Genomic DNA, 24,389 nt, shown 5'->3' with positions numbered 1-24,389 from the left:
TGCCTTGGACTGGTTCCACTCCCTGTTAGCAGCTTTCCTCATCAGGTATCCCACATTTCTGGCATTTCCAACATCCTGGGTTTGAAGGCAATCCAAGGCAATCTAGGCTTCACCTTCACAGCTTCACTAAATGACTCCTCTGGACCTCCATTCAGGGACACCCCTGACACTTGCCTGGCCTCAAAGGTTTTCCTTAGTCACAGAGGAAATTCCATAGCTCCTTTCTTCTGTCCTTAACTTCAGAACCACGTGGTCAAAGCTGCCACGTTCTGTTTGCTGGGGCTGGAACATGGCCCCCTCATTCAAGTACATCTTCACCAGTTTTCTGTTTTCACTGTTTATCTTCACTGCCTAAGCTTGGCTGTTCTGGAACTTGCTCTGTAGACCAGGCTGGCCTCAAACTCAGAGATCTGCCAGCCTCTACTTTCTGAGTATGGAAGACTTTTATTTGTTCTGTGAATAAAGGTGTGTACCACCACACCTAGCTATAAGCTTTTCTTTAATTTCTTCTCACAAGTTGGAAACTTAGCTGGGTGAGATGTTGCCCTGAGTTCAGCACTCCCTTTATTACATTTCTTAATCTGTTTATCTCTTTGAGCAGAGAATTTAGCTGCATTCCACTTCCTGGTGCTCCTTTTCTCCTTAGACTTTACATTCATGTTTTGCCTTTCTCAGCTTGCTCCTTTTCATTATAAATCTTCATTAGAGTTACCACCAATAGCCACACAACAGGCTGTTTTGAGATTTCCTCTGCCAACAGAATTAATCCAAATCTCTTCACTTTAGCCTCAGGCAAACTCTTCGGACAAAGGCAAAAGGCAGCCACTTTGTTCAACAAAATATCACAAGAACAGTCTGTAGGCCACATACTAAAATTCTTCTCCTCTGAAACCTCTTGAGCCAGCCCCCCACAGTTCAAGGCAATCTAAGATAATATAGTTTTCAGTGGATTTCCTTGGTCTCTTCCACGTCTAAAGTTCTGATTCTACAATAAATTCAAGTTCGGTTACAGCATAATATTCATGCCTTTGCTTCTGTCCCCTGCCTCTTAAAACTTTCTCAACTCAACTGGAAGGACTTTAATCTGTGAGCTGTTTCTTTGTAATGTGCTTCAGGCCTCCCTGGAGAGGTGGGAGTTCAGGAAAGAAAGTGAAAGTGGGTGGAGTTCACTGCTTCTGCCCTCCTCTTTGTTTTATGTACTGGAGTAGCTCATATGATTACCGAAAACCCTGCTGGATCTCCATGGTTTTTTCTGTAATAATAGGAAGATAACCTTGCCCTAGGGTTTCTGTAGCCCTTGGGTCTTCTTTGCTAGCGTCACAAAACAAGCCTCACATTAATAAAGGTAGGAGCTGGCTCCTAAGCCCACACCTTCTGAAACGATATTCTTTATTGTGGTCCAGGGATGAACACACTTCCTGGGGTTTATTAGAAATGCAGAATTTGCTGGGTGGTGGCAGTGGTGAACACCTTTAATCCCAGCACTTGAGTGGCAGAGGCAGACGGATCTCTGTGAGTTTGAGGCCAACCTAGTCTACAGAGGGAGTTCCAGGACTGCCAGGACTGTTACATAGAGAATCCCTGTCTCGAATGAATGAATGAAAGGAAGGAAGGAAAGGAAGAGCGAGCTCCAGGTACTCCTTTAGACCTGCTGTATCAGGATCTAGCGCAACAACCCCCTGAGATTTCCCATGTTAAAGAATGGTTGGATGTGGCATTCATCCTCAAGATGCTTTAGGTTAATATTGACCATCCTTAGGAATGTCTGCGGGGGGAAAGAAAAGATGCTCGAAGTACACGTCTGACTCCTATTTCTGTGAGTCACATTCTACTTTTATTTGTATGTTCTGGTCCTCTCTGACATTTACTTTCTGCAACAGCATTTCCTTGGAATCTAATCTAGCTTCATTCCCCTCCTAAACCACCATGTCCACATTAAATCTCAAGCTTTTGGCAAATATCTGAGTTTCTAAGCATGTCTTATACTGTGAAACTCACCTCTTCACCTCCTTTTCCTTTTTTTTTTTTTTTTTTTTTTTTGAGTGAATGTATGGGTGTTTTGCCTGATGTATATCTTTGCATCATGTGCCCAGCTGGTGACTACAGAGGCCAGAAGAAGGAATCAGATCCCCTGGAACTGGAAGTACAGGTGGTTGTGAGCTGTCACATGGATACTGAGACTCCATCCTGGTTCCTCTTCCTCTGGAAGAGCAGCCAGTGCTCTTAACCACTGAGCCTTCTGTCCAACCCCTCTTTATTTTTGGTAGAAATACTGCAATTGATTTTCATAGGGCCCACCATAATTAACTATTACAAACACATTCTATGTCATGCAGTTTTTACAGATTTAGATTTTGGATTATCTAATACTTTATTTTTCATTTGCTATTTTATATTTTTATTCTGCTTGGTGCTTAACTTAAAAAATGACTAGTAGTCGGGCAGTGATGGGCATGCACTCTGGAGGCAGAAGCAGGTGGATCTCTGTGAGTTCGAGGCCAGCCTGGTCTACAGAGCGAGATCCAGGAAAGGCACAAAGCTGCACAGAGAAACCCTGTCTCAAACAAACAAATAAACAACAACAACAACAACAAAAGAATGAATAGGAGAGAATACAAGAACCTCACACACATACATACATGTATGTGGCTCTTAATGTTACTATCATTTACATCAGTGTATCAGTTAATAATGTGTCCCCTTAAAACTAAACTGCCCCAGAACCTTGTTTTATCTGATGGACATTTTCTGACTGACTGCACATGTCCTGTCCCTAACTTACCAGCAGGCCCTCTGTATAAAGCAGTCATTCTCAGTCACTGCTGTAATGACAGAAGCCAAAGTCATGTAGAATAGATCCATGTAACTCAGGTCTAACATGTAGATAGATGAAAGACTGATGCATTGTCGGAAGTTCAGGCTCTTGTAGATGAAAGTTTTCCTGTATCCCAGCCTGCTGGCGTTCTGGACAAGTCTCTCCCACTCGAGTCCTCCAAGTAAGCACACAGAGGCTTATATTAATTACAACTGCATGGCCATTAGCTCAGGCTTACTACTGACTAGCTCCTGTACTTAAACTCAGCTTATTTCTATTAATCTATATGTCTCCACGTGTTCTGTGGCTTTACCTGTGTGCTATTACGTGCTGCTCCCTGGACGGCAGGCTAGTGTCTCCTCACTAGCCTTCTTCTTCCCAGAATTCTCCTTGTTGGCTTATTCTGCCTATACTTCCTGCGTGGCCAATCAGCATTTTATTCATCAACCAATCAGAGCAACATATTCACAGCATACAGAGCAATATCCACAGCAGGCTCTGTTCTTCTGGGATCCGTGAACACTCTGCCTTTCCCACAGTGTGGAGTGTAGCTGGAGAGCTACTCTCCAGGTGCCACCAAGCCCCCGCAGTCCCACAGCCCACGTATAAAATAATCACTCAGATGCTTATATTACTTATAAACTGTATGGCCGTGGCAGGCTTCTTGTTATCTACTTCTTCTATCTTAAATTAACCCATTCTATTAATCTATAACTTGCCATGTGACTTGTGGCTTACCTGTACCTTACATCTTGCTTGTCATGGCGGCTGCTGGCACCTCTCTCCACCCCCGCCTTCCACTTCCCAGACTTCTCTTCTGTTTGTCCCACCTATATGTCCTGCCTGGCTACTGGCCAATCAGTGTTTTATTTTCACCAATCAGAACAACACATTTGACATACTTGAACATCCCACAGCAGTAGAGTAGTGGGCCTCACTATGTGTGTCTAGTTTCCAGAACAGAGTCCTGACCACTTGCTATGTATTGTGCAGACTAAACTTCCTTTGAGAAACTGTAGCTGCTGGCACTCAAACTCTTTAAGTTAACCGGTTGTTTTCTTTCCTTTTTCAAAATTTTCTTTCAATTTTTTAAAATTAATTAATGTGCACTTAATTTTTCATGTTAACTTTTTGTATACTTCCAATTCCAGTAAATTAAGAAGTATTTAAGGGCTAGAGAATTGCCTTAGCAGTTAAGAATGTATATTGCTCTTGCATTGGCCCTGAGTTCAGTTCCCAGTACCACATCGGGCAGCTCACAGCAGTCTGTAACACCAGCTCCAAAAGATCAGCCTCTCATGGATTCTGTGGACACCTGCTGTCTTACATTACGCAAACCCACACAGTGATCCATATACATACAAACAGAATTCTTAAAAGTAAAAGAAAATTTTAGATATTTGGATATGTTAAATATTTTAATTTGAACAAGCTTATATATCCCCTCTTTAAAATCTGCTTATAGTCATCATCTTTAATCATTTTGGTAGTTTTATTTTAATTTGTTGAAGCATAAATAGAAATGTCTGTTTTATGATTACTTTTTGAGTAATGTATCAGAGAGGGAAACATTTAGTATATGGAATGAGCAGGGTATAGTGGAACATAACTGTAACCCCTTGGGAAGTGGAAGAAGGATCGAGAATTCAAACTCACCAGGCATGGTGGTGCACACTTTTAATTCCAGCACTTGGGAGGCAGAGGCAGGTGGATCTCTGTGAGTTCAAGGCTAGCCTGAGCTACAGAGTGAGTTCCAGGACAGCCAGAGCTGTTAAAAGGTCATCCTTGAATATGGAATGAACTTGAGGCTCAACAAGGTTTCATGAGATTTGTTTTTAATTTACATACACATTCTCTCTCTCTCTCTCTCTCTCTCTCTCTCTCTCTCTCTCTCTCTCTCTCTCTGAATTCTTTACATTGGAATTTTGCTTGCTAGCATCACTGCACATTGTTAATAAGGGTATTGTTGATAGTTTTATGTCAACTTGACATAGGGTAGGCTCATCTGGGAAGAAATGTTAATCAAGAAAATAGCTCCATAGGATTGGCCTACAGGCGGGGGTGGGGGTGGGGGGTGGGGGTGGGGTATTTACTTGATTCATGGTTGATGTGTGCAGGCCTTCCCTATTGTGGGCAGCACCACACCTGGGCAGGCAGTCCTAGGGTGTCTAAGAAAGCAAACTGAGCAAGTCAGGAGGAACAAGCATTGCTTTTCATGGCCTCTGCATCAGTTCCTGCTTTGTTGTGTTCCTGTGCTGACTTCCCTTGATGATGGACCTTAATGTGGAAATGCCAGTGAAATAAATCCTTTCCTCCCTAAGTTGCTTGTGGCTGTAGCATTGTATATTACAGCAATAGAAACCCTAATTAAGACAGCCAGGGTTCTCTAGAGGAACAGAATGAATACACACACACACACACACACACACACACACTTATATTGTGTGTATGCATGTATACTAAAAGTGGATCGTGTTGGAGTGGATTATTGGTTAAGAGGGCTTGCTCCTCTTCAGAAAACCTGAGTTTGGTTCCCAGAACCCACATGGAGCAGCTCATATTATCTATATCTCTAGCTCCATGAGACCCAGTGCCCTGTTCTGGCTTCTACACACATGTGCACAGAAACACATAGATACATACAACCATATAAACAAACCTTATGAAAGAGAGCAAGTGTTATTAGAATGTCTTATCCATGATGCTTTCCGAGTAGTTCGACACTGGAGCAGCTGACCTGTAACTGTTCGGTCCACGAGGAGTGCCAGCTTGGCCTTGAGGGTCTAGAGCAACCCATTTTCAGTCCAAGTTCAGAGCCTGAAGAATCAGGATTCCGACATCGCAGAAGAATGCAGCAGCTGCAGTAGTGGCGTGGTGCCGGCATTAGAGTAGTGTCAGCGGTCCAGGCAGCTCCGGGCAACTGAACTCTCGGGAGGTGCAAAGGCAGGCACATGCAGCCTTCTCCCCATCTTCCTCCCTTCTGGCTGCCACATCTAGTGTGGATCTTCCCACTGCAGATAAGCCGATCAAGCAAATCCCTCACAGCTGTGCCAGTGGCTCATCTCTTAGTTGATTCCAATTTAGTCAAGTTGGCAATTACAGTTTACCTTCATGGAGGGGAAATTCTCCCACAGCCTCCTACCACCCTGTGTAAATGCACTCCATGTACATGGCTGTGGTAAATAGTACATCCAGGTTACACTAACTGCCCTTACTTCAGATGTGCCTTCCAGCTCTGGAACTGTTGAAATGCTGGGACTGGTCCTGCCCCTGAGCAGGAGGTGTTTTGCTGTTGCGGGATATCGTTTTCCTTAAATTGGAGTGAGGTAATGAATATGTCCTCTTTTTTTAGGTACGCTTTGTAAAGAATATAACCACCTGGAACGAGATGAAACCAGGGTTTTATCATGGACACATTTCTTACTTGGATTTTGCAAAGTAAGTAGTATTCAAACTGATGTACTAAAGAATGCTTTCTATGTCATCAGCATGAAACAAAATAACTTCACTAAAGTGTTAGGATTTGGGTTTTAAAAAAAGAATATACCGACACGCCTCTTTTAGACCTGCAATTTAAATATTCCTCCCAGTGTTTTACTGCCCTCTAGTGTTCATAAATTGACACTTCTCGTGCTAATTATAGGAATTCATGTTCTGTTAAGTTAGGGAATAGAGAAGAATTTCTCCTGTACACCTGGAAGCCTACTGCCGCCTGGCTCCTGGAGAGCTCGGCTTCTCACCAGGCCAGTCAGCAAAGCTCACCAGCTCACTGGCTGGGGAAAGAAACTCTCACTCTCAGTTTTGGTACCTCAGTGTGCTTTCCCTTGCACTGTGGTGTTTCTGCTTTGAAATTGAGGTATTGGGCTGACTTTTTAAAAACTAAGACTTTTACATTTGAATGTGATTGTGTAAGTCAGGATTATTATGTCTTAATTCTCTTAAAGAAGAGTTCAAAAGACTATAGACTACAAACAGTGTTCAAGCATTCTGTGGCCTCCTCGAGAGCCCTTGCATCATTAAGGACTAATCAGAAAATTGGTTAAAAGGAATAGTCTAAATATAGCATCCGTTTGAATGTTTTCAATGGAACATGTGGTGCCCCTACAGTAGAACCTCAAATCCAGACGCTCTGCTAATAGCTCTCTGTGTTAACTTCAGACACATCAGGAAATGTATTGCTAACTTTAGGCATGATCAGTTCAGTTTTTAAATTAGCACTTGTGTCTTACAAGAATGTGTATATCAACCATTAACTTTAAAAGGCATTCTGTGTAAGTTTTAAAATGAAAGGCGGGAGCATCTTCTCTCCATTTAACTTTTTAAGTTTGAAAAGGAAAAGGAGCAGAAAGGTGTGTCACTGGGTCAGATAATAAGAAATCTTAACTCCTCTGGAAATCATATAATTAAAGAATCACCCAAATATTACATACAGGGATATATTCCTGATTCCCCTCATGATTCCTAAGTTCCTTCAATAAAATTGTAACTTTTAAGTTAAATGTACACTCTTCTGTAAATAATTCATATTGCAATATTGAAAGCATTTATTAGGCAGTTTTAAAATAAACTGAAGGGTCTCTCTACAGAGGTCCTGAACCAGCTTCATAAACTTCATTCATAAGCATATTCTCCCCGAGGGCTGCCTTACCCTTCAGTGAGTGTTTGTTACCCTTTCACCTGGATGATTTGTTTTTTCTCTACATGGCCTGCTTTCTAATACTGTAGGTTTTCATTATTAAAATTATATATTGAGTGGTTTTGCTTTGGGCACAGTCTTGTACATAGAACAAAGCTCTGGTATTTGCTGGGGCACTTGGACTTAACATATAAGGCTTTTTAAAGAATAGTCTTATTAAATATTGACAGCAACACTAGGTTTGAATAATTTCATATTGGCTCATGTTGTTGGAAATAAGTAATATAGTGTGAAGTTTTAAATAAACTAACAATATTTTAAACAAATAGCTAAACAGAATCAATTAGAGAAAACTGTTTGATGTATTTTAATGTGTATAGTCAAGAAATATTATAGATGTGATTATTCCTTAGCTGGATAGTCATAGACTCCATGACTAAGGAGGGAAGAAAGAAACATCATTTACCAATTTTAAAGTGCTTTATTCTGCAAAATGTTGAGCTGAGAATGGTGGCGTATACCTGTAGTTTTAGTTACTTAGGAGGCTCATACAGGAGGATTACATATTTGAGGCCAGCCCAGACAGCATTTTAAAATGAGGAAGATGGCCCCATAAGTAAAATTGCTTGCATCGCAATTGTGAGGATCCAAGTTTGAATCCCTAGAACTATGTGGAAACCAAGCTTGTAGCCCAGGCGTCTGTAACCCCAGTGTTCATATGGGGCGTGGGGAGACGGGGGGGCACAGACAGCAGAGTCCCTGGAAGCTCAGTGGCCAGCTACCCTGATGGCAGCAGCAGTGAAACCCTGTCTCTAAGGAAATGGAAAGGGAGGATTGAAACCCAAGGCTGTCTGTCTCTGACCTCCACCATACATCGTGACACATGCACCCTGTGGTCACATACAGCACATTTTACAAATCAAACAAATGATTTTTAATGTTAAAGAGCAAATTTTTTGACATGTGGTTCTGTAGTAAAATGTCATGGTGGGAGCCCTAGATTCATTCCCTGTTAACTACCACCCCCTCCCCCCGCCCAAAAAAGAAGGCAACGTGGAGGTGGAGAGATGGTTTAAGTCAGTGGTTCTCAACCTTCCTAATGCTGTGATCCTTTAATACAGTCCCTCATGTTGTGGTGACCCCAGCTATAAAATTATTTCATTACTACTTCATAGCTGTAATCTTGCTACTGTTATGAATCGTAGTGTAAATATCTGTGTTTTCCTATGGTCTTAGGCAACCCCTGTGATAGGCTCATTCAACACCCCCCCCCCCCAAAGACGTCAAGACCTACAGGTTGAAAACAGCTGATTTAAGTGGTTAAGAGCACAGACTGCTCTTCCAGAGGACCTGGGTTTGGCGCCCAGCATCCACATGGTGGCTCACAGTCATCTGTAACTTCAGTTCTAAGGGATCTGATGCACAGACATGGTATACAGACATTCATATAGGCAAAACATTGTACACATAAAATAATAAGGTCTCAAAATAGGACAGAGAGCAAAAACAGGCTGGAATGGTCCTTTGCTTTGTGGCATTCCTTAAGTTACTTGCCATTAGAGGAATAATGTTAAATTCGTGGGGGAAACATGTTTAATTTCTCAGTTTATTTAGTAGATAATAAAAGATTGAAATATAATTGGGTTTTCTGAAAACCCAGGGAAACTGTGGGGAAATAAGTGAAAGAGCCTTTCTAGTTCAGACTGACTTGTAAAGAGTACACGTTTTGTTTTAAAACATCTCAAGCTAAGTCCTTGCCTTGCGGTCTTTCTGCAGTTTTAGGAAAGAAAAAAGGATTATCTTTTATCTAGCTGTTTTGAGTCTTGTTCTATTTGCACCCTTTGTTTTAATCCTTTTGATTTTATCATTTTACCTAGCTCTACTTCCCTGTAAGCATTCAGTTGCTGTTTGTTTTCTTAAGGGGCAACAGTTTTCAGGTAGTTTAGATGTGCCAGGTTAATGCAATTGACTTTAATGTTCCCTATTTTAAAATTATATAGGTTGAACATTTTCAAGATGCCAGGGTGACTATAAATTGAATAAGTTGTAGTTCTTGACTGATGAGTTCATTGAAACTCCCTTTCTTTCTAGAGTAAAGAATTTATGCTTCCTGAAAGTTGAAAATATTATAACCATCCTATTTAAGTTTGTTGTTCATTTGTCAGTATTTTGAATAGGAGTCAACAGACTCCTTGATACAGTGTCATCAATGAGACCCACAGATGCCAACAGCTCATTCACTTTTTTGAAACTAAGCAAAGAGAGTCTGCCTCTAGTGTGAACCATTTATGGCTAAGACCCCCACATAAATATGTGCAGTATGACATAAGCAGACTTAATGGCTGGTGTAGTTGGCATTTTCTTTGGGCCACCAACCAGCTCCCAAATAAAGACATGGAGACTTATATTATTAATTGTGAATGCTCAGCCTTAGCTTCGGCTTGTCCTCTAGCTCTTTTAACTTGTTTCTCTTCATCTACATTTTGCCTCAGGGCTTTTTACCTTTCTTTCATTCTGCATGTCCTACTTTCCTGCTTCCTTGGTGTCTGTCTGTCTGTCTGGACCCTGTCATCATTTTCCTTTCTCCTTGAGCCTAAGTTCTTCCTTCTACATACTGTCCCCGCCCGAAAATCCCGCCTGTACCTCCTCCCTCACTATTGGTTGCTCAGCTTTCTATTAGACCAATCAGGTGTCATAGCGAAGCAAGGAAAAACAGCAACACATCTCCACATCCACATGATTAAACAAATGCAACACACTTTTGCATAGCTAAACAAATATTCTGCAGCGTAAACAAATGCAACATATTTTTACATTGTTAAACTAATGCAACGTATCTTTGCATACTTAAATAAATATTCCACAACAGGCTGGCAAGATTGCTCAGCAGGTAAAGGCACATGTTACCAAACCTGATGACCTGAGCTTGACCCCTGGGACCCACCCACATGATAAAGGAGAGAAACTTCTCCTGCAAACTATTCTCTGACTTCAACACACGGGCACAGGGTCACATGTAAACACACACACACACACACACACACACACATACACACACATACTGTAGTGCACAGGCACACACAGCAACAACAATAATGTTTTTTAATTGGCGCTTAAATAGAGATGGGAAATATAATATGTTGCAGAAGTCTCAAAAGTACAGCTTTTCCTAAAGGCTGTCTGCCCTCCCTCTGCATAGTTTCATTGTCCCTCTTGTAGACTTTGACCAGTAGATCAAGCTCCTTACAAATGCCTTGCATATGCTCTTGCTCTTTAAGCAGTTCTGGGTTATTCTACCCAGGCTATGTGAATGTAGTTGTAAAGAAATAATTCTAGGCCGGGCGGTTATGGTGCATGCCTTTAATCCCAGCACTCAGGAGGCAGAGCCAGGCAGATCTCTGCAAGTTTGAGGCCAGCCTGGGCTACAGCGTGAGATCTAGGACAGGCTTTAAAACTACACAGAGAAACCCTGTCTCGAAAACAAAGAAAGGAAGGAAGGAAAGGAAGGAAGGAAAGGAAGGAAGGAAGGAAGGAAGGAAGGAAGGAAGGAAGGAAGGAAGGAAGGAAGGAAGGAAGGAAGGAAAAAAAGTGGAAACATTCTGGAGAGAGGTTCTGGGGAGCAATAAGGGCCTGGCTCACAGTGGGGACAGCAGCTGATGGAAAGTATAGGCATTTCCAGGGAACCCCAGTCTGAGGAGTGTCGGTGCCTTGAGTTTTCCCCTCCTTACAGCTTCTATTATATGTCTCTTTAAACTGAAGTGCACGTGTGCTTTCCCATTGCCTCCCTGATGAGTGCTCTCTCCCACAGAGCAGTGTAAGTGGTTAGCTTCCGCAGTCCATCCACCCTTGCTAATTAATACCTAGCACTTGTGTGCTTGCCTGGTCCTCCTGCCCTTGTGATAAGCCCCAGACAGAGGAGAAGCAGCTCCAGCCTCGTTGTAGCCTCTACTAATTCCTTTGGTGCTTGCTGTATGTTTGCAGCATCACCGTTTTCCTCTTTAAACCTTGCTGGTTTATGCATCCTCAGACTCCATGCAGCTGAGATGACCATTAGTATGATAAACTCAGCCCAATAGCTCGTGGGTACCCAAGTGTCTGAAGAGGGCAGAGAGCACTGTATGACGTGGTTACTGGGGACACAAGAGTGTCACAGCCCCTCTTCATTCCAAAACAGTAGCTACTCACCTTTGAAAAGATGAACCATTTCACTTCTCTGCTGAAATCCTCCAATGGCCCTCCCACATGACTCCTAGAATGCACAGAGTCTTCTGCAGGGCCTCATGCCTGCGCTCCCCAAAGTCTCCCGTCCTCTATGCTCTTATCTTCTTTTACTCTCCTTGATGCAGGAGCCACATTCTTCCTGTGTCTCCAAACATCTGACCCTAGAAGCTTCAACACCTTCATCCTCGGAGGTTCCATCTTCCCAGAATGCTTTTCCCCATATATCTGTGTGTGTCCCTTTCATGTATGACATCAGTGATGAGTTGGTAGAAAATGGTGTTGACCTGTGTTTTCTGTCACCTGTCTGGCATCCTCTTTTCCTTTCCCTGAAGTACTATTCTCAGTATTTTACCATCTGAGCCCAGTGATACATACTGTTCTCTGCCGCAGTAAAATCTTAGCTCCAGAAAAACAAGGTTTCCTCCCTCTTTCCTTTTCTTTTTTTCTGTTCCTCCACACACACACTGCTGTATGTATAGTCTAGATTACTACACGGAATATATTTAGTACACAAAAAAATGGAGGGGTGGGTTGGGGGGATAAGAATAGCATCATAGATAAGGATGACTAGTATGGTTTATGGGATGTGGTGGGAAGGCAGGTCTGAATGTTACCAGAAGATAGAGTTTCTACCTTGAGTAGAATTGAAGAAAACAATAAGGTGGCACCTAAGATGTCAAAGGACCAACATTAAGATAACCAAGGAAGTGGGATGAAGTTGGCGCCATTGTTACTTTTGAGGTACTAGGGATGCATCCTGGGGCCCTGAACATGCTAGTCAAGCTGTACCTCAAATCCCAGAAGTTTCGGTTTGATTTCAGCTGTCAGTGAAGTTTAGTTCAGGTTCCAAAGAACAGCTGAGCTAACAAGTGGTGTTTTAGGAGAACCAGTTGGGAACCGACATTTGAGGTAGACCAGGTGGACATAAGAAAAGAAGCTGGGGTGTTATTCTCAGCTGCTGGTAAAGGAGATGAGCCGGGCACTAGAGAGGTCAGTTCCCCTCCACCGTTTATAGGCTAAGACTGTTTCCTGGCGGTGTGTCTTAAGGTGTGTGTCTCATAGGCTCTTTGTTTGGTTCTAGGTAGATTCTAAGTATAGTGTTGATATTGCTATTTGAGCTAGTCAACATATGTTGCCCTGTGCGTCCAGCAGAGGTTGGGAGATGGTACTAGCAGATAGAATGCAGTTTTCTTAAGAAAGCTGGTGCAGGTACCCTGGTACTCTGCGTATAGTGCATGCAGCTTCAGAATAGGACACTTGTCAGTTTCCACAGATTACATGGTAGGAGGATCACCCTGTTAGACCTGTATAGACCAGGCCCAGCAAACGTGGCTGCCCAGTGATGGTCTGGATGCCACACATTGCGCCTAGAGGAGATACTGCTGATAAGCTCCAAGGGTTAAGAAAGCCAGTTCATGCTTCTAGGGTCTGGTCTCAGGACCTCACTGTGCAGTCTTCTAAACATAGACTGTGTGGTTCTTTAAACTCCTCAGTATGCAGAGCTACTGAGGCATAGAGTAAGTGGACAGGGCCTGTCAGAGCCACACCTCCAGACTACAGACTGCCTCCTTACTCCTTGAGGGCATAGGTAGTATTCTCCATCATTTCCTGAATTATTTCTTGTTTGCTTTATTCATCCTAAATATGAATATTTCCCAGTTTTCACATACTCAATTTCATTTTAATTCATTCATTTTATTGCTTCCATATCCCACCAATGCTTCAGACTCTGTATATAATTTCAGGGCATGCCTGAACTAATGAGAATGCTGACCTCATCACTGGAATTCTGCTGTTTCAGATTCGGTGTGAAGAAGAAGCCAATTTATATTAATGTCATCAGGGACCCTATCGAGAGGCTAGTTTCCTACTATTACTTTCTGAGGTTTGGAGATGATTACAGACCAGGATTAAGGAGACGGAAACAAGGAGACAAAAAGGTAACCTGCTTGCTGTTGATCATAAATGTACTCCTTGTTCAGTGTTGACGTTTTGCAAGGAACTCAGGACTGTAGAGAAGTAGTGGGGAAGTGGATCACAGCTGCTGTCTTGTAAGATAATTCCATGAACTGTGGCAAGTGCATGTTGTTTTATTACAGCCTTGCTGTAGTAGTTACTGTTCTTGCTACTCTGTCAAAATACATGGTTTATTTCAGTTCATGGTTTGGAGCTGTCCATCAGGGTGAGGAGGCAAGGTGGCAGGAGAGAGAGGCAGCTGTACTCAGCACACACGCACACACACACATGTTCAGTTATACTTCTCTGGAAATGTCTTCCATAAATAAAGCCAAAACTTTGTCTCCAGGGTGATTCTAAGTTAACTTGACAATCAGTATTAACCATTACACCTGCCAACAATTTTTCTAGGGATCATTATTGATGAATCTGTTTTTGTATATATTTTGATTCTTAGTTTTAATGATGGTGCCTTAGGGTTTCTACTGATGTAAAGAGACATCATGACCATGACAACTCTTATAAAGAAAATATTTAATTGGGGGGTTCACTTACAGTTTCAGAGATTCAGTCCATTATCATCATGACAGGGAGCATGCAGGCAGACGTGCTGCTGGAGCTGAGACTGCTACATCTTGCAGGCAACAGGAAGTCGACTGAGACACTGGGCAGTATCCTGAGCATAGGAAACCTCAAAGCCCGCCCCTACAGCGATACACTTCCTCCAGCAAGGCCACCCCCATTCCAACAAAGCCACACATCCTAATAATGCCACTTCCTATGAGATTATGGGGGCCATTCACATTCAGATTACCATAGATGGCAATTTACATTTATCATCAGTTTATGAAAAGTGTTTTGCTAACTTTAAGCAAGGAGAGGGGAATGGGTAAGGCAGGTGTGTGGGGTCAGACTTCACTTGTCTGTAGAACTTCCTCTGACGTGTCACCAGACTGGAGTTCTCAGAACTACACTGGACTTGTTCTTTTCCAGTGGAACATCTTTATAGGTTTCATGCTCAAACATTCCTACAGTAGGCCAGAGAGATGACTTAGTCAACGAAGGTGCTTGCTGCCTGGCCTCACAAGCTGAGCTCAGTTTCTGAGACCCACATGGCAGAAGGATAGGACTAGCCTCTCACTGTGGTGCATGCACACAAGCACACACTTAAAAAATGTAAATTTATGTAATTACCTAAGGCTTAGGAGACACAATCTAATACAATCTTATACCCACCTGCCTCTGTAGCTTAGTTAGCCCCTGTGCCAGTGCAGCGTTTCAGCCACACAAAATACAAATGCCCTTGAAACTCATTATTGCTTCATACTTTTCGCACATGTGTTGTCCCTCACACTTAGAGTGCTTTTCCTTCTCCTTCAAAAGCCCTTTGCTTACATTTAAGACCAAACTTCATCATCACCTCTGCTGTGGACTCGTCTCTGATGCTCCAGATAGTCACTCTTCTTCCCAGGTCCCCAGGGCTGGAGAAATGGCTCAGTGTTAAGAACACTTCCTGCCCTCATGCTTCCCAGAACCTATGCTGTGCAGCTCACAGCTGTCTGTGACTTCAACTCTAGGGGATCTGATGCTTTCTTTTGGCGTGGCAAATGTGAATGTGTGTGCAATGTGCGTGTGTGAATTGGTACACACATACACACACACACACACACACACACACACACACACACACACACACACGAGTGAGTGAGTACACATACACATATACAAATCTTAAAGAAAAGTAAGGACCCCAGAAAACTTTTATGTAGCCATCTGTTGATATTCACCAGTATAAGTAAATTTCATAGTTTACATAGAAAATTTTAGCTTATTTTATTTTTCCCATTTATTTTCAGGGGGCATGCCACAGGGCACATGCCACAGGACAACTGTGGGAGTTGGTTCTCTCCTTTCACCGTGTGGGTTTCAGGGATCAAATTAGGTCATTGGTCTAGGGGCAAACACCACCTGCTAGCCATCTCACTCACCAGAAACTGCTTTAAATATGAATTTTAGAAAACTGTCTCATGTTAACAAATAATGTTTTGGTGTAAATAATCATCTTTCTTAAGAAAACAGAGTGGCATCATTTTACATTTCAGAAAATCTTTTAATATTTAGTTTAATAAAGATAGCCTGGTTTTCATATTTTTTATTGAAATCTATAAAGAAAATCCAGGTTTATGCAAATATATAATTAGAAAAGAAAATTTTAATAACCTTCCCCAAAATTGAGGCTTTTTTTAATATGACACTGAATTTGACAAGTGGAAGTTCCGTGTGTAGAATGTAAAGATGCCACAGTGAACTTTTTACAGATTAAAATCTATTGATGCGTTTGATGTTGTGTATGAAATTGGCCTTTTAGTCAGGAAGTTTTCAGGCATCCTGCATTGTTTCATACAGTGTTACATTGGACTCCCAAGGGTTAATGAATTTTGATTATACAGTATCAAAAATTCATATTCATTAACCCAACTACAGACATCATCAGCAATAGCTTGTAGGTGCTGGTAAACTGTAGGCTTACAATGTCAAACATACGTTTCCAAAATGTTATTTCTCACTTGGAAGCTTAACTTTTACCATGGGCTACTGTAGAATCCTCTGCAGCAGCACTGTTACTGTCTGGAGATAGCCATTTATCCTGTGCACTTCCTGTAGATGGGAGGCTGTTTAAAAGGATTGTGGTCACTACTGAGTAGCATCTTCCACACCTCAGATAAAGAGCTTACCCTGTCTCTGAGCATGCCTGATGCCACCCGAGACCAGAGTGGCTTCCAGGCAGGGGCCACACTGACAAATGCTCAGTTATTTCAAGTGACACAGTTGGCTTGTTTAAGGAAATACAACCAAGTCCAAGAGTGCAGCCTCAGCAGACCAAAGAGCATGTCGCTGCTGAGTGGGGCCAGTCCTTGGGCCACCACTGGGCCACCTCCCCACATTGGGAAACGGGAAGGGAAAGCAAGCTGTCTCCGTCTAAGCAGTGACCCAGAAGCTGCCCACATTTGTTCTGCCTTCAGTCCACTAGAAAGCCCATGACTGTATGGCCACACTGTCCCCCCTGCAAGAGAGGCTGTCAGTCTGACCTATGGAAGATTTGATTTGGGAGGTAACTTTAGTCTGACTGAGTCAGGTAGCAAATTTAAAACTACTGCCTAAAAACAGATCTGAAGATCTTCTAAATTTTCTTTGCCTAAAAGACTAAAATACTTGAACACAGGAACCAAGAGTTTGCTAATTAAAGAATTGAGCTAAAATAGCCATCTGGTATGATTATTCAGTTTTAATTCAGACAGTATGCATGAAATCCCAGAGTTCTTTGCATATTGTCCACCCTGTATACATAGTAAATTTATGGAATCTTTTAATATTACCATCTCCCAACATGCTACTTTCTTATATTTAATCCAACCATTTTAATGTCTTTGAATTTACACACACAGTCATGTGCACATATTGGACAGTAGTGGAGATGTTGAGTTTATTTAGTAACTTTCTTGTCTTCTGGCTTGCACTCTAGTCTGGTAGAGGCATGAAGACGCAGAGTCCTTCTGCTGAGCTATAGGGAACATGCTGTGAGTCAGGACCTGCCAGAAATAGGTACAGAATCAGAAACTTTATGAACTGCTGCACCTAGTTCCTTGAGCCATAGTCTTCATGAAGACTGGAGTCTGATAGAGATAACTGGAGACATAACATGTGCTTGCTAGCTTAACTCATACTGCTTTGCTTTTTGTCCTGTTGCTGTAACAAAATACCCTGATGAAAGCAACTTAAGGGAGAAAGGATTTACGTGACTCACAGTTCCAAGCTCGAGCCAGTCATTTCAGGGGAGTCAAGAGAGCAGGAACCTGAAGCAGCCACTTGTAGTGTCTTTGGTCAGCTGCAGAGAATAATTAATTTACCAATGCATTCATGGTTGTTTTCAGTTCACATTCTTTATTTCCAGTAAATAATATTTTCCCCTTTCCCTTTCCCCCCCCCCCCCCCCCCGACCCTCCCATGTGCCTGTCCCCTCCCTTCTAGTACAGTGAGCAAGTCTTCTTACCTCAATTATGCAACAGAGAGAATCCCCCATAAGAATAGCCACAGGCCAACCTAATGTAAACACACCTTTAATCCCAACACTTGGGAGGCAGAAGCAGGAAGATCTCTGAATTCAAGGCAGCCTGATCTACATAGTGAGATCCTGTTTAAAACAACAAAAAACAAAAAAACCTCACTGTCTGTCTTAGTTAGGGTTTCTATTACTGTGAAGAGACACCGTGACCATAGAAACTCTTAGAAAGGAAAACATTTAATTGAGGGTTTCTTACAATTTTAGACAATTTAGTCCATCACTGTCATGGTGGGAAGTATGATGGCACACAGGCAGACTCGGTGCTGGAGAAGGAGCTGAGAGTTACATATCAAGATCAGCAGGCATCAGGAAGTGAACTGGCTTGAGCTTCTGAGACCTCAAAGCCCACCTCCGCAGTGCCACACTTCCCCAACAAGGTCACATCTACTCCAACAAAGCCATGTGTCCTAATAGTGTCTCTCTCTATGGGCCAAGCATTCAAACACATGAGTTTATGGAGGTCATACCTATTGAAACCACCACATTCCTCTTCCTGGCCCCCATAGGCTTGTAGCTATGACATAGTGCAAAATGCATGTAGTCTACCTTCAAAAATCTCCATAGTCTATAACAGTCTCAAACTTTTTTAAAAGTTCTAAGTCTCTTCTGAGACTCATGCACTTTCCTAACTGTAGTCCCCTATAAAATCAAAATAAAAACCAGATCACTTATTTCCAACATATAACACACACACACACACACACACACACACACACACACTCCAAAATGGAGGAAAGGGAGGATAGTGAGGACCAAATACTGAGCCAAAGCAAGACTGAAAATGAGGTAGGCAAACTCCAGACTATGCATCTCCATGCCTGATGTCAAAATGCTCTTCAGATCTCAACTGCAACACATTTCTTCTTAGACTGGTTCCACTCCCTGTTAGCAACTCTCCTTGGCAGGTATCCCATTGCTCTGGCATCTCCAACATCTTGGGTTCTCCAAGGCAATCCAGGCTTCACCTTCACAGCTTCACACAATAGCCTTTGTCTTCATGCAGGGACACCCCTGACACATGTGTGGCCTCAACAACTTTACTTAGTCATGGAGGGAGATTTCATAACTCCTTTCTTGTACCCTCAACTCTAATGCCAGAACCATGTGGCTGAAGCTGCCAAGCTCTGCTGCTTGCTGGGGCTGAAATATGCCCCCCTTGTTCAGTTACTACCAGTTTTCTGTTTTCTCCAGTTTCCTTTACTGCCTAAACTTGGCTTCCTGGAACTACCTCTGTAGACTAAGCTGGCCTCAAACTCAGAGACCCATCAGCCTCTGCCTTCCCAGTGCTGGGATTAAAGGCGTGCACCACCACACCTGGCTCTAAGCTTTTCTTTAATTCCTTTTCATAAGTTGGTAATTTAGCTGGGTGGGATCTTTCCCTGAGGTCACCACTCCCTTTATTCCATTTCTTAAATCTGTTTTATCTCCTTGAACACAGGATTTAGCTTCATTCCATTTCCTGATGCTCCCTTTCTCCCCAAATTGTACATTTTGTATTTTCTCTTTCTCAGCTTGCACCTTTTCATTATAAATCTTCCTAATAACCATACAACAGAGTCAATAGTAGGCTGTTTTGAGATTTCCTCTGCCAGTGCAATTAATCCAAAACTTCAATTTAGCTTCAGGCAGATGTTTTTGGAAAAAGGCAAAAAGTAGCCACATTCTTTACCAAAAATACCACAACAATCTCTAGGCTACAACATTAATGTTTTTCTCCTCTGAAACCTCTTGAGCCAGCCCCACAGTTCAAGTCACTCTCAGCACCACTTGTCCTCCACTGCTCTTACTAGAATGACCCAGTAAGAGCACTTAAAGCATCCAACTGCTTTTCCAATCCGAAGTCCCAAAGTCCACATTCCTCCAAGCAAAAGCAGTCAAGCCTCTCACAGCAACACCCCAGTACCTTAGCAATCCTTGGTGCCAGCTTCTGTCTCAGTTAGGGTTTCTGTTGCTGTGAAGAGACACTATGGCCACAGCAACTCTTATAAAGAAAAGCATTTAGTTGAGGCTAGCTTACAGAGGTTTAGTCCATTATTGTCCACACTCTCATGCAGTCCATCTAGGGAAATGCTAAGTAATGTAATGGCCAAGGCCAAGGTTTTCCACTTACACACACAGCACACACATAAAGAAAATTCAGGGAAATGCTGAAAGGCTATCTTACCTGTGTCATGAATAAATGTGTCTGTGCTCACCAGTGCTTTGTGTGTAGTACTTCTGTCAACCCAGTCACAGTCTTTGCAACAACACTGTGCACATGCTAACTCTGCTGACTACAGTGTATTCTGAAATGCATTTGCACATGGCATGACCTTCTCACCACAACTGAAGAGCAAGAATATAAAATAAAAACTACACGAAGCTTCTTATGGAGATAAAGCTGAAACATGCAGATGAGTCCTGAGAGATTGTTATAACAAGCAACGAATAGAATTGAAAAGGGAACAAATGATTTTCAGCCAGAGGAACTACTGGAAGGCTGGACCTCATGTGACCTTCACTGGTGGAATCAATCTCCTGAGGAAGATCATGCCAGTAAAGTTACAGAGATTTGGGGTGCCGTAATATAGTTAAGAACCTGTAGAGCAGAATAATGTGGTATGGGTGGATGCTCCAAGTAAGAGTATGTAGGACCAGTGTGTTGAGAGCACACCAGGAAGCATTCCTGAATGGCAGGACGAGTGTGACCTTATTGGTGTTTTTCACTAGACATCAGAAATGACAGCTGTAGCAGGATGTATGGATGGTTGTAAGCCCCCATGTGAGTGATGGGAACAGAACCTGGGTCCTCTGCAAGAACAGGTGCTCTGAACCAACTGTCCAGCTCTCACTCATCCCACCTACTTGCACCCATTTACTTCGTAACTTGTTACATTAGAAGTTTGTGAGCTGGAAAGATGAGTCAGAGGGTAAAGTACTTGCCATGCCGTGTGAAGACCTGAGTCTGGCTCCCTAGCACACATGTGAAGCTGGGCACAGTAGTACATGGCTATACTCTCAGTGTCCCATGGTGAGATGGGAACTGAAAACTTCCTGAAATCTTGTGGGCCAGGTAGCCTGGCACTCACAGCAGTCAACAAAAGACCCTGCCTCAAACGAGACATTAGGCAAGGACTGACACCCAGGGTTGTTCTGACCTTCATACAGACACCATGGCGTCTTTTAACTTGAGACTTGGGTTTATGGCTGACTGTTCTTTTTCTCTTTGCTGCAGACCTTCGATGAGTGTGTGGCTGAGGGTGGCTCAGACTGTGCTCCAGAGAAGCTCTGGCTTCAGATCCCATTCTTCTGCGGCCACAGCTCAGAATGCTGGTAGGAAAATAAACCTAACTACACTGAGCATCTTCAAATTCTCTACAACCCATGTCTCATGAGCAGGGATGTGGTAGTCAGGACCAGATAGAGAACTATGAGAAACTGTGCTGCACATTCGTCTAGATCTGTTTTTCCTTTAAATGTTCTTAAAAGTTGTGAACATATCCTCACAGTGTGTTTTATCAAATGCAGTTATTATTTTGGTTTTGGCATTATGTTTCACTGTATTCTAGCAGAGACCTTAGAGGTCAGAGGTCATTTCATAAACCTTATTTTATCCTAAGCTTTCTGCTTCAAGTAGATCAAATAAAGCTAGTTAGTGGTCAAAGTACTTACCTGGTTTTATTGTTAAACTTATTTTGAGTTTGGGTATCCAACAATATTCTTATAGAGTTATAATTGAGTTTTCTTGTAAACATGAAGTACAAAAGAGACTTTACTTCTAATAAAAAAAAACTTCCTCAGAATGTTCTGTGTTCAAGTTTTTTAAAAATTGTACGTATTTATTTATTCTAATCAACCATTTATTTTGAGGTGCTAAGGATCAGATGTAGTGAGCACCTGTTCCACCTCTGACCTTGAGGTACCAGCCCCTAGGGTGTGGCCTCTGAGCTAGCTTAAGATCTGAGGGGCACGTATGAAGTGCCCACACAAGGCCCCGGGTCCAGTGCTTGGCAAGGTCAGTTGTTAGAGCATGGGACCCTTAATCCCAGGGTGGTAGATTCGTGCCCCACATTGTGTGCCAGATATTCCAGATAATCCACAGATACTGGTAAAGGAACTATTTCTTTAAAGTGCGTGTGTGTGTGTGTGTGTGTGTGTGTGTGTGTGTCTGTGTGTGTCTGTCTGTCTGTCTGTCTGTCTCCAGGAGAACAACTCACTACACAGGGTAAAGTAAATCTGTTGCAGAGTTCTGGAAGGCCAGTGGTTAGTTCCATGCTGCTTCTGTCACCTGAGTCAGTCCCCACTGTCCAAGCCCATGAGGGCGAGAAGAGAAGAGGCCTGAGTATGTGCCCCTCAGCTCTTAAGCTAGCCCAGAGGCTATGCCCCAGGGACTGGTATCTCAAGGTCCTGGGTGGAACAGGTACCCACTACAATCAGATGTGGGGCTTTGCACACACTGGGCAAGTACTGGGTCACTGGGCTATATACCCAGCTCTTCAGCTAGCCTGAACTTGAGATTCTCTTATGTCAGGTTCTCCAGTGCTGGAAATACAATGAGATGCTCTCATATCTGGTTATTCAATCATTTTGATAGAAAATGCAGCAACAGAAGATCCATTCAAAATTAGTATTTTCTTACATTATACTGGGAAAGTCAAAGGATTTCTTAACTTTTTGAGCTGTATAGATTGACATAAAGTTCAAGGTCCTGCTTGTAGAGACTGCTTCAAAGCATCATGGCAGCAAGAGAATTGGAAGCATTAGAAAAATGTCCTTTAAGGTTTTAGCCATTGCCTCTGAAAAGGAACCCACTCCTATGCCTCAAATATGGCCAAGCACTTGTTCTTTGTAAATAAAGCTTTATTAGAACACAACAACTAATGTTGGTGCACTTACTGTCTGCTGAGATAGCAGAGTTGAATAATTGTGATTTAAATCGTATAGCCTGCAAAGCCTAAAATATTTACTCTCTGCCTCTTACATAAAAAGCTTGCCAGACCCTGCTTTTAAATAATAAAAAGTAATGCTTAGTTGAGTTTTAATTAGAGAGGATAGTTCATTTATTTCATACACAATGAAGTATATTGGGAGACCTTAGAAATCCACTAATCTACTTGCTCAGCCCCTCCCACTTAGGTTTTTTAGAGATAGACTCTCTTGTAGCACAGGCTGGCCTTGAACTCTTGACCCTCCTGTCTCCTTCCCAAGTGCCAGGATAACAGGTCTGTACTCCACACCGTTTCTTGGTTTGTGGTTTTGACTTTAATAGTTGAGGAGACAGAAAGCAGCCACCACCGCAGGGTCACATTGGCACTTAAAATGCAGAGCTGGAGCCAGCGAGAACGTCGGTGCTAATTAGTTCCCAGGAGTACTGTCTCTGGGATGGAGCCTGTTAACACACTAGCTGACACTGTACACAAAAGGAGTTTTAGTAGAGCTGTCTCTTACCTAGTTCTGTTCCTCGGGACTTCAGGAAACTCTAAAGCTTATGGAAAGAAAAGAAACAGAGTTTGCAAATTAAGATAGACACTAAACACAGATTGCTTCGACTTTACCATAGGGACTCTCGGAATGAACAAAGTTTGAGAGTAGTTTTAAAACATGAATATACACTAAGTTAAAAAAAAAAAAGAGAGAGAGAAAATATATGATACAAATGTCTGTATTTAAATTGTCCTTAAAGTTTGTTCTTATTAGGAACCCTTTAGGAGAACCTAAGTAACTATGAGGGCGCAGAAGGTGGGTGTGGACGCAAGGGAGGTTGGAAACTGGCATACCTCTCTAAGATGCCACTGTGATAGGTGTTGAAGCTGTGGCTGTGTGTGTTCACCTACTTGTTTCCTCCATAACCTGGAGGGTCAGAAGCATGAGAACATTTAGCTCATTTCACAGCCGAGTTTTGAATTCCTTGTCTGTGGTTTCAGGAATGTGGGAAGCAGATGGGCTATGGATCAAGCTAAGTATAACCTAGTTAATGAGTACTTCCTGGTGGGAGTGACTGAAGAGCTGGAAGACTTCATCATGTTACTGGAGGCAGCTCTGCCCCGCTTTTTCCGGGGTGCCACAGACCTCTATCGTACAGGTATGTCCATGATAGGTTCTCTCTAAAGCTGTCCTAACTTGTTTGTTTACAAGTTGACTCTATAATAAACTAGACTACAGTTCTAGAGGAGGGTTGGGTGTGAGTGCTGAACACATGAACAGCTGTGCTCTAGTGTATCTAAAAGTGTACTTCCGGACCTTTGTGAGTCAGTCAAATACTGATAGTTTTTAGTTGTTTAGTAGCATACCACCACTCCAACTCTTCTTAGATTTGCACCTGCCCTCAGTTCTCCGTGACTGTAGCAAATATAGCTGGTGGGACATTAGAATTAAGTTTGGTGACACATGTTTTGTCATATTTTTTTCATGAACAAGGGCTAGCAAGATGGTTCTACAAAGTGAAAGCACTTGCTACATGAGCCTAATGACCTGAGTTCGATGCCCAAATCCCCAGAACCTGTGATGGAAACAATGCCCGAGGCCAGGAGGCTGTCCTCTGACCTCCACATGCACGCTCACACACACTGGTGGTTTTTGTTGTTGTAGTTGTTGCTTTGTTTTGTTTTTTGTTTTTTTGTTTTTTTGGTTTGTTTTTTTTTTTCAGTTAAAAAATAAGG

General features: G+C 42.5%; 1 protein-coding gene across 2 annotated transcripts in view; it reads left to right on the top strand.

The window, feature by feature from the left end:
• Window positions 1–24,389, top strand: part of Hs2st1 (heparan sulfate 2-O-sulfotransferase 1) — a 159,420-nt gene that overhangs the window by 131,546 nt on the left and 3,485 nt on the right. For both annotated transcript variants that reach the window (XM_036190783.1, XM_036190784.1), the window contains exons 3-6: window positions 6,168–6,253; window positions 13,474–13,612; window positions 20,966–21,063; window positions 23,655–23,812. In XM_036190783.1, the coding sequence (XP_036046676.1) occupies window positions 6,168–6,253; window positions 13,474–13,612; window positions 20,966–21,063; window positions 23,655–23,812 (481 nt within the window). The remainder of the gene's footprint in view (window positions 1–6,167; window positions 6,254–13,473; window positions 13,613–20,965; window positions 21,064–23,654; window positions 23,813–24,389) is intronic.

The sequence above is a fragment of the Onychomys torridus genome, chromosome 6, assembly GCF_903995425.1.
Source record: "Onychomys torridus chromosome 6, mOncTor1.1, whole genome shotgun sequence".
NCBI lineage: Eukaryota > Metazoa > Chordata > Mammalia > Rodentia > Cricetidae > Onychomys > Onychomys torridus.
Note: the sequence above shows the minus strand (reverse complement) of the source record. Positions and strands in the feature narration are given on the sequence as shown.